The sequence below is a fragment of the Scyliorhinus canicula genome, chromosome 14, assembly GCF_902713615.1.
Source record: "Scyliorhinus canicula chromosome 14, sScyCan1.1, whole genome shotgun sequence".
In the NCBI taxonomy this organism is placed as follows: domain Eukaryota; kingdom Metazoa; phylum Chordata; class Chondrichthyes; order Carcharhiniformes; family Scyliorhinidae; genus Scyliorhinus; species Scyliorhinus canicula.
The window spans coordinates 155,829,821-155,844,973 of record NC_052159.1 but is presented as its reverse complement, the minus strand read 5'-3'; the positions used below and the strand labels follow the sequence as shown (position 1 = coordinate 155,844,973).

Below are 15,153 nucleotides of genomic sequence, written 5' to 3'. Positions count from 1 at the left end.
CAAACCGCACTTCTATAGACCAGACAGGGCCCACCTGGTCAAGGCTTCTAGGCCCTTTGAACGCCTCGCGATTGATTTCAAAGGGCCACTCCCCTCAACTAACAAGAACGTTTACTTTCTAAACGTCGTAGATGAGTTCTCCCGTTTCCCATTTGCTATCCCGTGCCCCGACATGACCTCCCACACAGTCATTAGGGCCCTGCATAGCATCTTCACCGTGTTTGGTTTCCCCAGCTACGTACACAGCGACCGAGGTTCGTCCTTCATGAGCGACGAGCTGCGTGAGTACCTGCTCGACAAGGGCATTGCCTCGAGCAGGACTACTAGCTACAAACCCAGGGGGAACGGGCAGGTGGAGAGGGAGAATGCGACGGTCTGGAAGACCGTCCTACTGACCCTCCGGTCCAGGAATCTCCCAGTCTCCGAGTGGCAGGAAGTCCTCCCAGACGCGCCCCACGCTATTAGGTCCCTTTTGTGCACAGCGACCAATCAGACCCCTCACGAGAGGCTCTTCATTTTTTCCAGGGGCACTACCACGGGGGTCTCACTTCCGGCATGGCTGAGGACACCGGGCCCCGTACTGCTGAGGAAACACGTCAGGGCGCACAAAACCGACCGCTTGTTGAAAAGGTGAGCCTGCTCCACTCCAACCCCCAGTACGCATTCGTCGAGTTCCCTGACGGCCGTCAGGAACTGTATCCCTCTGGGATCTGGCATCCGCCGGAACCAGCGCCCCCTCTACCCCCACAGAAGGACACCTCACCCTACACCCCATGCTGCCGCCCCCTCGCGCTCCCGAGTCCACGAGCTCGCTCCACCAGTTCTGCGCACCCGCGCCGGCCAGCCCCCAGCGCCCCCAGTCGAACCAGGAGAATATGAAGCTCCCTCCCTGGAGTCCGCCATCGTACCCCAGCACACAACACCCATCCAGCCACCGCAAGAGGCTGCAACCCCAGTGCTCCGCAGATCACAGCGGACAGTTCGACCACCGGACAGACTGATTTTGTAAACCACCACCCCCGCCAGACTTGATTTTTTTGCAGGGGGTGAATGTGGTGAATGTAACATGGTAATTCACACTGTATCTTTGTAAGCGCAGTAGCGTTATCCGACCACTAGGGGGGAGTAGCTCTGGGAATGCTCAGGAGATTGTACAGGGCTCCATCCTTGACTCCTCCCCCTTGTGCTGCTGTATAAATACCCTTGTCCAGAGTCAGCCTGCAGTTCACCGAGAGTTCATCAACGGGTAACAGGCTGGCTCTGTAATAAGTAGATTAAAGCCTATATTCATATCGGAAACACATGTCTGGTGAAATTATGGTTCCATCAGCTGCTCAACATGATTATGATGCCCCCGGAGAGTAGGGAGGTAGAGATAGTGGTAGCCATGGATGCTGAAAAGGCTTTTGACCAGGTCGAGTGGGATTATCTGTGGGAGGTACTATGACGGTTCGGGTTCATTGACTGGGTTAGGCTATTGTATCAGGCCTCGGAGGCGAGTGTAAGGATGAACAGGAGAACATCGGACTACTTTAGACTGCACCGTGGGACAAGACAGGGGCGGGGGGGGGGGAATGATCTGCTGTTATATGTATCGGACCCAATGGTGGGGATGGACGGTATTATGGCAACCCTGAGGGAATTGGCCGGTTCTCCGATACAAACTGAACATGGCGAAGAGCGAGTTGTCTGTAATTCAGGAGAGGGGGCAGGAGAGTAGGATGAAGGGGTTGCTGTTCAGGCTAGTGGGGGAGAGTTTCCGATATTTGGGGATTCAGGTGGCACGGGACTGAGGCAGATTGCATAAGCTCAACCTGTCCCAACTGGTGGAACGAGTGAGGGAGGAGGTCCGGAGGTGGGATGCGCTTCCGCTGTCATTGGCGGGGAGGGTGCAGACTGTTAAGATGACGATTCTCCCGCGGATCTTGTTTGCTTTTCAGTGTCTCCCCATCTTTATCCAGCGGTCCTCCTTTAAGAGGCTGAATAAAATTATTCTGGGATTTGTGTGGGCAGGGAAGTCCCCGCGGGTGAAGAGGGTGATGCTTGAAAGGAGCAGAGGAGAAGGGAGGCTGGTGTTGCCGAACTTCAGCAACTATCACTGGGCGGCCAACATAGCGATGATAAGGAAATGGATGGTGGGTGCGGGGTCGGTTTGGGAGTGGATGGAGGCTGCTTCTTGCAGGGGCACTAGCTTAGCAGCCCTGGTCACGGCGCCTCTGCCGCTTCCGCTGGCACGGTACTCCACCAGCCCGATAGTGGTGACGGCTCTTCCGATCTGGGGCCAGTGGAGGAGGCATGTAGGGGAGGCAAGAGCATTGGTGTGGACCCCAATCTGCGGCAACCACCGATTTGCCCCGCCGAACATGGACATGGTATCGACTGTGGAGGAGGGCGGGGATTGTGAGGATGGAGGATCCGTTCCTGGATGGAAGCTTTCCGAGTATGAGGGCGCTGGAGGAGAAGTTTGGGCTGACGAGAGGGAACGACTTGAGATATTTGCAGGTGAGGGATTTTGTACGCAGACTGGTGCCGTCCTTCCTACGTCTCCCGCCGAAGGACAGGCAGGACAGGGTAGTTTCTAGGGGAGAGGTGGGAGAGGGGAGAGTTCCAGACGTCTACAAGGAACTAATGGGAGCTGAGGATACGCAGACTGAGGACCTGAAGCGTAAGTGGGAGGAGGAGCTCGGGGGCGGGGAGCTGGAGGACGGTATTTGGGCAGATGCCCTGAGCAGAGTAAACACAACCGCAACATGCGCCAGGCTCAGCCTGATCCAGTTTAAGGTTGTGCACCGGGACCACATGACAGTGGCCCGGATGAGCAGATTCTTCGGGCTGGAGGACAAGTGTGCTAGATGCGCCGGCTAACCATGTACACATGTTCTGGTCGTGCCCTAAACTCAGGGGGTATTGGCAGGGATTCGCACATGTCATGTCCCGGGTGTTGAAAACTGGGGCGGTAATGGGCCCGGAGGTGGCAATCTTTGGGGTTTTGGAGGACCCGGGAGTCCAGGAAGAGAGGGAGGTCGACGTTCTGGCCTTTGCTTCCCTGGTAGCCCGGCGACAAATACTGTTAGCATGGAGGGACTCAAAGCCCCCGAGGACTGAGGTATGGCTATCGGACATGGCGAGCTTTCTTGGCCTCGAGAAAGTCAAGTTTGCCTTGAGAGGTTCGCTACTAGGGTTCGCCCGAAGGTGGCAGCCATTTATTGACTTCTTCGCAGAGGAGTAAGTGTCAGCAGGGGGGGGTGAGGGGGGGGGGGGGGGGGGGCAAGGGTAGAGTAGAGTAGAGTAGGGGGATATTGAGGCAGGTCTGTCAGGCAAGTCTGCACCCTCCCCGCCAATGACAGCGGAAGCGCATCCCACCTCCGGACCTCCTCCCTCACTCGTTCCACCAGTCGGGACAGGTTGACCTTATGCAAACTGCCCCAGTCCCGCGCCACCTGAATACCCAAATATTGGAAACTCTCCCCCACTAGCCTGAACGGCAACCCCATGGTTTGCACTATGTTTAATTTGTAATTTGTGTCTTGACTTCTTTTTTTTTGTACTGTACAATGTCACTTTTTCTATACGCCTAAAAAACCTCAATAAAATTGTTCGTTAAAAAAAAAAACCTGGAACTCTCTTTTTGATAGCTCTGCAGTTAAACCTGCATTCCGCTGACTGCCGTGGCCCAGAGCGGCAGCTCACCACCACCTTCTCAAAGGGAATCGATGATGGGCAAAGAACGCTGGCCCTGCCAGGCACGCACACATCACGAGAAGAGGTTTTTTAAAAAGCGCCCATGGCCAGATTAGGAATGCACAGATACGGTATAATTTCCACAATCCAGTTGCTTCAGAAAGGTAAGAGTGGGAGGCCATCTCATCTGCCGCGCTTTGGAATCTAATACAAAAGCCACTTCCTGAAAGGTTTAAAGTTAATGCATTCATGAGTGGACATTGATACAAATGACCTCCTTTTATAAGACTTAATTGCAGTACGCGCAAGCGGGTACTCAATGTTCTCCTCGTATGATAATGTCATCAAGAGGCCAGTTCATTATGTTGCTCAAATCATTATCGAGATTTCACCTAATGTGAAAATATGGAGATATCTATATATCTTGCATCTTAAGTAAATGGCCACAAGTTGGGAGTTTTCAAAACTTTAATTTTTAGTGCCAGTTAAAGTCAGAATAGGTTCCATCTGGATATGTTGACAAAAAAGAGCAGACGAGGGCAATTTTGTTCATTAACACACAGGATATATTGTCCCACCAGTTTCAATTGTGGGAATGGCTGAAGTGCTATCAGGAAGGATATAGTATCTGTACGTTTCCGTAATGCCTAATACTCCACAACTTTCAAGTGCACACACAGCCAGCCCTTTATTGTGTTTCATTCTATTTTTACTTTTGAAAGGGGAAAATTGGGCCCAGATAAAAATGCATATTTTTGTAATGTTTTGCTCATTTTTGTAAAGGTCACAACTGAAGAACCAGAATAAAATGATACAATGTGGATCCCACAGATGGCTGCAGTGAATTGTGCAAAAGAAAACATACTTCCTCATTAAAATTATCAAAGAAACAATTAAAAAATACGTCTGCCCACGAAGGTAGACGGAAAATTACAGGTCGCTACAACTTTCATTTGAGTAAAATAAATCTAATTGCAGCAAAACATGAAATTCTATCGCCGTTCCTTCACTGCAACTGGGTCAAAATCCTTTAACCCCCTTCTCAACAGCACTGGGATAAACCTACACTCCATGTACTGCAGCAGTTCAAGAAGGCGACTCATCTTCGAGGTAAATAAGGGATGAGCAATGGCATGTGAGAGTACCTTTAAGAAATGGGTGCTTAAGAGATGTACCTTTAAGAAATGGGTGTTTATCATAGATGTCAGAGTGTGGGTGGAGCTGGGCTGTCTGTCAGCTTTTTACTTTTGTTTTAGGCTGTTTGCTGCAGGGTGTGTTTTAGTTTTGTTTTCAGTGTTGGAGCTGAAGCCAGACAGAGCTGGTGTACTGTTGATCTCTCTGCCATGAAAAATCTATCTCTTTATAATTTGGTGAATTCAGAATTATAAAGGTTCTCAGTAGTGAATGTAAACATAATGTGCTTCTGGTAAAAGGTGTTTATTTTGTCTTCTGGATGTTGTTTGGCAAGTTATTAAGGATTACTTAGTGTTGCATTCTTTGTGGGTTGTATTAAAATTGATGGTTGCTAAGATGTTCACAGTATGTTTTAAAAAGGTTAACTTGAATTCATAGAATAAAAGTTGTTTTGCTTTAAAAAATACTTTTCCATTTCTGCTGTACCACGCCTGTAGAGTGGGCCGTGTGCTCCCCATACCACAATGTATTAAAAGTTGTGGGTCAGGTGAACTCCATGATACACTTTGGGGTTCTCTAAACCCTGGCCCATAACAGCAATAACTGCTGGCCTTGCCCACATCCCATGAATAAAAGGAAGAGTTTCAGAAAATTGCTCCAACATTACTTCTCAAGGGCAGCACGGTGGCGCAGTCCTGGTGGCCTCACGGCACCGAGGTCCCAGGTTCGATTCCGGCCCTGGGTCACTGTCCGTGTGGAGTTTGCACATTCTCCCCGTGTCTGCGGGTGTCTCAGCCCCACAGCCAAAAAGATGTGCAGGGTAGGTAGATTGGCCCTGCTAAATTGTCCCTTAATTGGAAAAAACATTTAAGTTCATTAAAAAAAAATTACTGCTTAAATTTTGTCCAAGTCAGCAGCATTTTTGATTCCAAGCACATTTAGCTCCAGAAATAAACAAATCAAAGTCAGTGACATGTAACGTTTTTGTTAATAGAGGGGAAGGTGCCAGCGTTAAGCTGAAGCCTGCTCTGCCTTTCAATTAGCTCATGGCTAGGCTGTGTCACCAATCCAATACCTTGCACCTACAGCTATGGGCTTTGCCTCCTGACAGGGAAAGAACAGATGTCTTGTATTTCTGCAGCACCTTCCAGATGTCCCAAAACATTTCCCAGGCAATTAAGCACTTTTGAAGTGTGGCCATTGTTACAACGTAGGAATACAAGACCTTTTCAACTTGCATGTAACATTCAGCCAATTTTCCACCTGAGCCACACAAAAATCTGGCCTTCAAAGCACACATAAAAGTTTCTAGAATATAATGCATACATATATATTAATCTCAGATGTTGTGTAAGTGACAGAGTTCAAGTTGGCTTTAGTACCCCTGGAACACGAAAGGAGAAATGAAAAACAAAATTAAACCAGGATTATATTTTCTGGTCTTGCGATGATTTTGATGGGAAAATGTATGCGTGTGGAGTTAGTTGGTTAAATAAGGATCAGCTGTTGAGAATCCCACTCCCCCACCTAGGTTTAAGAACCTGCTGACAAGTTCAGTGTCCAAGGTCAGAGGTGAGATCCCCCTGACACCCAGGTGCAATGGCACTTATCATCATTCTGTGAGAGAAAGTCGGGTGGCCAAGAATCAGGGGAAAATGGACGGGAATCGGGGGAAGGTAGCTGGGGGGGGGGGCTACGGGTTTGTTATGGGGGTTTGTTCGCATGGTTTTACGCTTATTCCTTTTTCTTGTTAATTTATTGTTTTTATATTGGAGGGGAGGGGTTGCTGTTTTTCTCTGTTGTGATAACATTTGTTGTTGAAAACTTGAATAAAAATTATTCCAAAAAAAAAGAAGGACAAAGCGGCAAGCGACAGTCTGATGGCAAGCTAAGGCCCAAAACCAAATTGTAAATAAATGCCGATAAACATGTGCCTCGGCCATATTGGGGAATGTAAAATATGTATGCCGGTTAAAGGGGGTGGCCACAGTTGTTATTATGAAGATGCTTACCTGTAAATATACATGTTAATTTTTGCGTGTTTCTTTTTCTAATAATTTGTAATTTGTTGAATATAAAATATGACAACTCAATAAAAAACATTTCCAAAAAAATAATAATTCTGTGAGAGAGTAAATAGTGAGGCGAGAGTGACTGCCCTTGACATCAAGGCAGCGTTTGACCGAGTATGGCATCAAGGAGCCCGAGCTAAACTGGACTCAATGGGAATCAGGGGGAAAACTCTCTGCTGGTTGGAGTCATACCCGGCACAAAGGAAGATGGTGGTGGTTGTTGGAGGCTAATCTTTTCAGTCTGCAACATCGTCCTGACAAGATGATGATTTTGGAGGCGGGCGAGGCAGATGAAGAAGTGCACCTCTTAATGTCTGCCTTCGTTCCGTTCACCAGTCTTGCAAAATTCAAATTATGCAGCTGTGCCCAGCTCCGTGCACCTGTATCCCGACATACTGAAAACTCGCTCTACCACCCCACGCCTCCTCTGCTGCCCTGTGGCATTAATCGCGAACACCTCGCTTTTCCCCCCCATGTTGAATTTATACCCTGAAAAACAGCCAAATCCCCTCAGGGTCTCCATGATCCTATCAAAGCTGCCCACCGCTTCCGAAATGTATAACACAAAATTGTCCGCGTACAACGAGACTCTGTGCTCAACCCCACCCTGCTCTATCCCTCTTCAACCCCTCGACGCCCGAAGTATCATTGCCAATGGCTCTATCGGCAGAGCAAAAAAGCGACAGGGAGAGCGGATACCCCTGCCTCGTCCCCTATTCGGGCCAAAGTACCCCAAACATGCCCTGTTGTCTGGACGGTGGCCATCGGTGACCTATACTGGAGCCGAACCCAATCCACAAAACCCTGCCAAAACCCAAACTGACCCAGCACCTTCAACAAATGCGCCTACTCCAACTGATCGAAATCCTTTTCCGCGTCCATTGTCACCACCGCTTCGACCTCCTACCCCTCCAAAGGCAGCTTAATGGCATTGAGCAAACTGCGCACACTTGTCAATGGCTGCCCCCCCCCCTTCACAAACCCCTTTTGTGCTCCCCTGTCACGCCTCTATCCGCAATGCTCACACCTTCGTTAACAACTTCATATCCACATTTAGCAGCGACAACGGCGGTACGACCCACACTGCTCCGGGTCTTTATCTTTCTTTTTTTTTAATTTAGAGTACCCAATTATTTTTTCCAATTAAGGGGCAATTTAGCATGGGCAATTCACCTAACCTGCAAATCTTTGGGTTGTGGGGGCGAAACCCACGCAGACACGGGGAGAACGTGCAAACTCCACACGGACAGTGACCCAGAGCCGGGATCGAACCCGGGTCCTCAGCGCCGTAGGCAGCAATGCTAACCACTGTGCCACCGTGCTGCCCTTTTATCTTTCTTTAAGATCAGCTATGATGTGGAGATGCCAGCGTTGGACTGGAGTGAGCACAGTAAGAAGTCTTACAACACCAGGTTAAAGTCCAACATATTTGTTTCAAACACGAGCTTTCGGAGCACTGCTCCTTCCTCAGGTGAGTGAGGAAGGAGCAGTGCTCCGAAAGATAGTGTTTGAAACAAACATGTTGGACTTTAACCTGGTGTTTTAAGATCAGCGAAATGAACAATGTGGGGGGGGGGGGGAAAGAGAGCTCCCCCTTTTTACCCCTGACCCATTGTACCTCCCCACTCGCAGAGGCCCCATCTCCGCACCAAACCTCTTGTAGAACACAGCTGGAAACCCATCCAGCCCCGGGGCCTTCCCCGCCTGCATCGCGCCCACGCAGTCCATCCCCTCGCTCAGCCCAATTGGGGCCCCCAGCTCCTGCACCATCTCCTTCTCCACCCGTGGGAACTCCAGCCCATCCAAGAACCGCCTCATGTCTTTCTTGCCTTGTAGGGCTCTGACTCATTGAGGCCTAACACCCCATTCACCCCATCTGGGTCCGACACCACCTTGCCTCTCATCCCTCACCCTTTTAGCTATGAAGAAAGGTTGGGAAAGGTGGAGTAGATTAGGATTGTTTTCACTGGAAAGACGGAGGTTGAGGGGGGACCTGATTGAGGTCTACAAAATTATAAGAGGTATTTACAGGATAGCAACAAGCTTTTTCCAAGAGTCGGGATGTCAATTACAAGGGGTCACGATTTCAAGGTGAGAGGGGGAAAGTTTAAGGGAGATGTGCGTGGAAAGTTTTTTTACGCAGAGGGTGGTGGGTGCCTGGAACGCTTTGCCAGCGGAGGTGGTAGAGGTGGGCACGATAGCATCATTTAAGATGCATCTGAACAGATATATGAACGGGCGGGGAACAGAGAGAAGTAGATCCTTGGAAAATAGGCAACAGGTTTAGATAAAGGATCTGGATCGGCGCAGGCTGGGAGGGCCGAAGGGCCTGTTCCTGTGCTGTCATTTTCTTTGTCCTTCCGATCTCCCTCCACGCTGCCTGTTTCCTGAGTCGGTGTGCCAACATCCCATTCGCTTTTTCCCCATACTCGTTCACTGGCCCACTGCCCCTCCACAATTGCCTGACCGTCTTCCCCATTGACACCAATCCAAACATCATCTTGTGCCTCTGCCTCTCCTTTCATCGCCCCTCCTCTGGCACAACCAAATACCTCCGATCCACCCTCAAGATCCCATCCACAAGCCTCACTCTCGCTCTCGCTCCCTGCCAGAATCAAGATAAATTCGCCCCGGATTACCGCCTTAAGTGCCTCCGACAGCGTGGAGGCCGTGTGTCATTCCCTTCCATATAGCCAGGGATGGCTGCCCTCACCCTCTCGCACACCGCGACAAGCCCATATCTAACCTTCACTGCTGCCGCTGTGCCTCTCCCTGTACCACCCGCAAATCCAGCCAATGCGGCACATGGTCCGGGACAACGATCGCCGAATACTCCGAGTCGGCTAACCTCGCCAACAGCGCCTCATCTATCTCAGAAAAATTAATCCAGGAATACACCCGGTACACATGGGAGAAGTGCGAGAACTCCTTCACACTTGACCTCCCGAACTTCCACGGGTCTGCCCCCCCCCCCCCCCCCCCCCCCCCCCACCCCCACCCCCAATACTGTCCATGAACCCCCTCAATTTCCTCACCGTCACCGATACCTTCATCGAGCTGGTACATCCTCGCATTCAAAATTGTCCCCCATTATCCCCCCCCCCGTGCCACCGCGGAGAACCATACAAAAACTAACCCATTCCCTCGATCCCCACTCCCTCCTCCTGGCAAACCCCCATTTCACTCCGTTAACTAGTCAACCAGCAGGGCAGCACGGTGGCACAGTGGGTTAGCCCTGTTGCCTCACGGCGCCAAGGTCCCAGGTTCGATCCCGGCTCTGGGTCACTGTCCGTGTGGAGTTTGCACATTCTCCCCGTGTTTGCGAGATGATGGGCTGGGAGGAGGGTGAGGACATTGAACTTTGGAGGGGTGTTTTGTATAAAATGTGGGCACACAGGGTGGACGGATTGGCGAAGGTTACGATTTGGGAGGTGGCAAGGTGGATTGACCATGCTAAATTGCCCTTTAATTGGAAAAAAAAAGAATTGGGTAGTCTAAATTTATTTTTTGAAAAAGATACGCAGCTAATATATTTTACTGGTCAGAATAATTTGTGATTGAAGAAGCCACAAAATTCAACTTAAGTAATTGCCTTTTTAAGTACATACCCACTTGCCTTTTGAATCGGCAACTGAATTTGCTTGCACTACCCGGGTTGTGGCTCAATGGGTTGCAGGCTCACCTCCAGGTCAGGAGGCTGTGGGTTCCAGTCGCTCTCCAGGGACAAAAGTCTATAATGATGCTCCAGTGCAGTGCCAAAGGAGTGCTGCATTCTTGGAGATGTTGTCTTTCAGGTGAAGCATTAAACTGAGGCCCTGTCAGTCCTTCCAGGTGGACATAAAATAGCCAATGGGAAGGTGGCATGGTGGTGGAGTGGTTAGCACTGCTACCTCACGGTGTCAAGGACCCGGGTTTGATCCTGGCCCCGGGTCACTGTCTGTGTAGTTGCACATTCTCCCCGTGTCTGCTTGGGCCTCGCCCCCACAACCTAAAGATATGCAGGTTAGGTGGATTGGTCACACTAAATTGCCCCTTAACTGGGAAAAATAGAATTGGGTACTGTAAATTTATAGAAGAAACGTCCAATGGCACTATTCTGAAGAATGGAGGGGGGAGTTCTCCCCCACGTCCTGGGCAATACATATTTCTCAGTCACAAAAACAGATTACCTGGTCATTATCACATTGCTGTTTGTACACAGATTGGCTGCCGCATTTCTTAAAACAGTAACTACACTTCCAAAAGTACTTAATTGGCTGTAAAATGCTTTCAGGCATCATGAAGTTGTGAAAGCCGCTATTATATACATGCAGGTCAGCCTGTCTTTCTCTCTCATTTCACACACAGGTTTTGTCATCCCTGGGGCAGAACGCTGGCTCAGTGGTTAGCACTGCTGCCTCACGGCACCGAGGTCCCAGGTTCGATCCCACCTCTGGGTCACTGTCTGTGTGGAGTCTGCGCATTCTCCCCGCGTCTGTGTGGTTCTCACCCCACAACCCAAAAATGTGCAGGGTAGGTGGAGAGGCCACGCTAAATTGCCCCTTAAATTTCAAAAAAGATTTTGTCATCACGTTGTGAAGTATGTTAACATCTTTCAGGTCACACACCGCTAGGAAAACAGTTTTCTGAAAGCTATACCTCCTCTTTCACTCCAAAGGACTTTCTAGTATGCAGCACAGTCACAAGTTACAAACAGTTTCTAACTTTGTCAAGCAGTTTTTTGGTTTTTTTTTAAAAAAGGAAATTCCTGCTAAATTAATTGAGCAGCACATTCAAATGTATCACAATGTATTTACAAGTCTAACATACAGAACAAAGAGGGTTAAAGCTGCAGAGATAGTTACTTACAGCATTGGAGTCCACATCGCTGTGAATTGCAACTGTTTTTATGCCCATCTTCTTGCATGTCTTAATGATCTACAGAAGGAACACAAATATTGCCAACTCAGTTACTTATTTGTTGATAGCCATGCAACAGCACCTTGCAAAGCTGTTTGATTCTTCTGAACACTTCCTCCTTTTATTTCTACCTGATGACCCCTCTCATTCAAAACAATTGGATGATGATATTCATTACAGTAGATGGCATTCCATAATTAGGTGCAGGAATAATATCAGACTCCTGATGCAGCGTACCATGCCAGCAATGCCCACAGGCAGAGAAGCGAAGATGCAGGATTGATCTCCGCACTGCTGGCTGCCATCTCCTATACGTCTTTATGTCACCGTGAGTCAAGGACTTCAGAATAGAAGACACATTCTCCCCGTGTCTGCGTGGGTTTCACCCCACAACCCAAAGATGTGCAGGGTAGGTGGATTGGCCACGCTAAATTGGCCCTTAGTCGGAAAAAATGAATTGGGCACTCTAAATTTTTTTTTTAATGAAGCACAAAGGGAAGCTATTCAGCCATTCAGCCCATCGTGCCTGTGCTAGCTCTTAGAAAGTTAACCAATTTGTCTAACGACCCTGCTCTTTTGCCATAGCTTTGAAATGTTCTAATTTTTTATTCAAGCATTCATCTAATTCCCTTTGAAAGTTACTGAATCTCCCTTTCGGTTGCGCATTCCAGATCATAACATCTTGCTGCGTCAGAAGTTTTATTTTTAACACAAATAAGAAAAAACAAGTTGTTCCTTTACATTAATTAAGACTCATCGATTAAAATAGGGTCATCCAGCTGTTGATTTTACTGCAATTTAAAGACTTTAGTTAATAACAGAATAAATTAATTTTCAAACTATACACTGTGCAGCTTAAATTCAAATATTAACGTTTCAGCAATATTAACCATCTCTCAAGGCATTTCTAAAGGAGGAAATATCTCTCTTCCTCTCCCCAAGTTGCAGTCTCCATCCTGGCCATCCACTCTTTAATTGGGCAGGAATGCAAGTGATTTTGAGGAAATGTCTAGAAGAGGGAAAACAGCATAAAGATGGAGCCACACCACACTCATCCCACACACTGGACCTCAGCCCCCTCAGCCACACTCACAGGTTCTTAGGAAAGGGAAACTATGCTGAGGATGCTGGTCAATCTGAGCACTGTGGCTCAAGTGTTGTGATCTCTGAAATCCTGGAACTGGCCGTCGACATGGCCACCACCAAGAGGCCATCCACAACGAGAGGCAGCACAACATGTTGCTGGGCTGGATAACCAGAGCTCTCTGCCGTGGGGCATAGAAAACATAAGAACATAAGAACTAGGAGCAGGAGTAGGCCATCTGGCCCCTCGAGCCTGCTCCGCCATTCAATTAGATCATGGCTGATCTTTTGTGGACTCAGCTCCACTTTCCGGCCCGAACACCATAACCCTTAATCCCTTTATTCTTCAAAAAACTATCTATCTTTACCTTAAAAACATGTAATGAAGGAGCCTCAACTGCTTCACTGGGCAAGGAATTCCATAGATTCACAACCCTTTGGGTGAAGAAGTTCCTCCTAAACTCAGTCCTAAATCTACTTCCCCTTATTTTGAGGCTATGCCCCCTAGTTCTGCTGTCACCCGCCAGTGGAAACAACCTGCCCGCATCTATCCTATCTATTCCCTTCATAATTTTAAATGTTTCTATAAGATCCCCCCTCATCCTTCTAAATTCCAACGAGTACAGTCCCAGTCTACTCAACCTCTCCTCATAATCCAACCCCTTCAGCTCTGGGATTAACCTAGTGAATCTCCTCTGCACACCCTCCAGCGCCAGTACGTCCTTTCTCAAGTAAGGAGACCAAAACTGAACACAATACTCCAGGTGTGGCCGCACTAACACCTTATACAATTGCAACATAACCTCCCTAGTCTTAAACTCCATCCCTCTAGCAATGAAGGACAAAATTCCATTTGCCTTCTTAATCACCTGTTGCACTTGTAAACCAACCTTCTGTGACTCATGCACTAGCACACCCAAGTCTCTCTGAACAGCGGCATGCTTTAATATTTTATCGTTTAAATAATAATCCCGTTTGCTGTTATTCCTACCAAAATGGATAACCTCACATTTGTAAAACGTGCAACTCAAAACCCGAGCTGCAGCCAGCAGGCAGACCCCGCCACCCAAGAAAGTGGGGTTGCCTCTTTTCAGGAGAAAGTTAGCGAGAGCCCGGGGAAAATCTGTAAAAAAATAAAAAAAAGTTTGCGTTCCCTCTCAAGAGGCCAGAAAACGAGAAGCGCAGAGATCTCTTGGGTTGAAGGGCTAGAGGTAGGTATGGAGACGGAGAGGGGTGAGGACAAGGAGGGATTTGAAAACAAGGGTGAGATGTTTCAAGTTGAGGTGTTGCTGGAATGGGAGCCATAAGGGCCTTAAACTACAGCAGTGATGGGCTTTGTAAAGAATATTCCATGGGCACAATGGCTGGCATTGGGACTGCGGTACTGAGGACCCGGGATCGAATCCCAGCTCTGGGGTCACTGTCCGTGTGGAGTTTGCACATTCTCCCCGTGTTTCACCCCCACAACCCAAAGATGTGCAGGGTAGGTGGATTGGCCACGTTAAACTGCCCCTTAATTGGAAAAAAGAAATAATTGGGTACTCTAAAAAAAAAAAAATGTTTTTAAAGAATTTTCCAATGGAGTGAAAAGGTCGATAAAACCTAACTAGATGTCAAGTCATAACGGTCTGTAAATATAATTTTCCACACCAGCCAGCAACTGAACAGCTTGCTATGGTGCACAAAGTGTTAACATTAACCATGATTCAAATATTAGAACCATTTTCACGCTGTTCTCCCAAACAATTCTTTATTGCCACTGCTCTTTCAGATTTATCGGAACGAATCTTTGGTCTACTCTTCGTATTATCTATTCAGTTTAGGCTGTCATCCAATTCAGTTTAACTCAGACTCACAGTGGTACATAAACAGGGCAATAAAACAGAAGAACATTCAGAACCTTGAACATTTTAACGTTTTTTATTTTAACCATTACTTTGCCAAAAGGGGCTGGTTTAGCACAGGGCTAAATAGCTGGTTTTTAAAGCTTTTACAGCAGGCCAGCAGAACGGTTCAGTCCCCCTACCAGCCTCCTCGAACAGGTGCCGGAATGTGGCGACTAGGGGCTTTTCACAGTAACTTCATTTGAAGCCTGGCCAAAAGGCTGGAGGGCTGCGTACCAGAGATGGGCTTTGTCAAGGGTAAGCAGCTCACAGCAAACATCAGGCAGCTGCTGAATGTGATGATGACACCCCCCCCCCCCAGGGAGAGAACACCAGAGGTGATAGTCTCCCCCTGGACACAGAAAAGGCCTTTGACAGAGTCGAATGGAAATACCTCCTCA

General features: G+C 48.3%; 1 protein-coding gene across 3 annotated transcripts in view; it reads right to left on the bottom strand.

Moving 5' to 3' along the window:
• Nucleotides 1-15,153, bottom strand: part of pcca (propionyl-CoA carboxylase subunit alpha) — a 399,162-nt gene that overhangs the window by 367,999 nt on the left and 16,010 nt on the right. For all 3 annotated transcript variants that reach the window (XM_038817962.1, XM_038817964.1, XM_038817963.1), the window contains exon 4: nt 11,736-11,804. In XM_038817962.1, the coding sequence (XP_038673890.1) occupies nt 11,736-11,804 (69 nt within the window). The remainder of the gene's footprint in view (nt 1-11,735; nt 11,805-15,153) is intronic.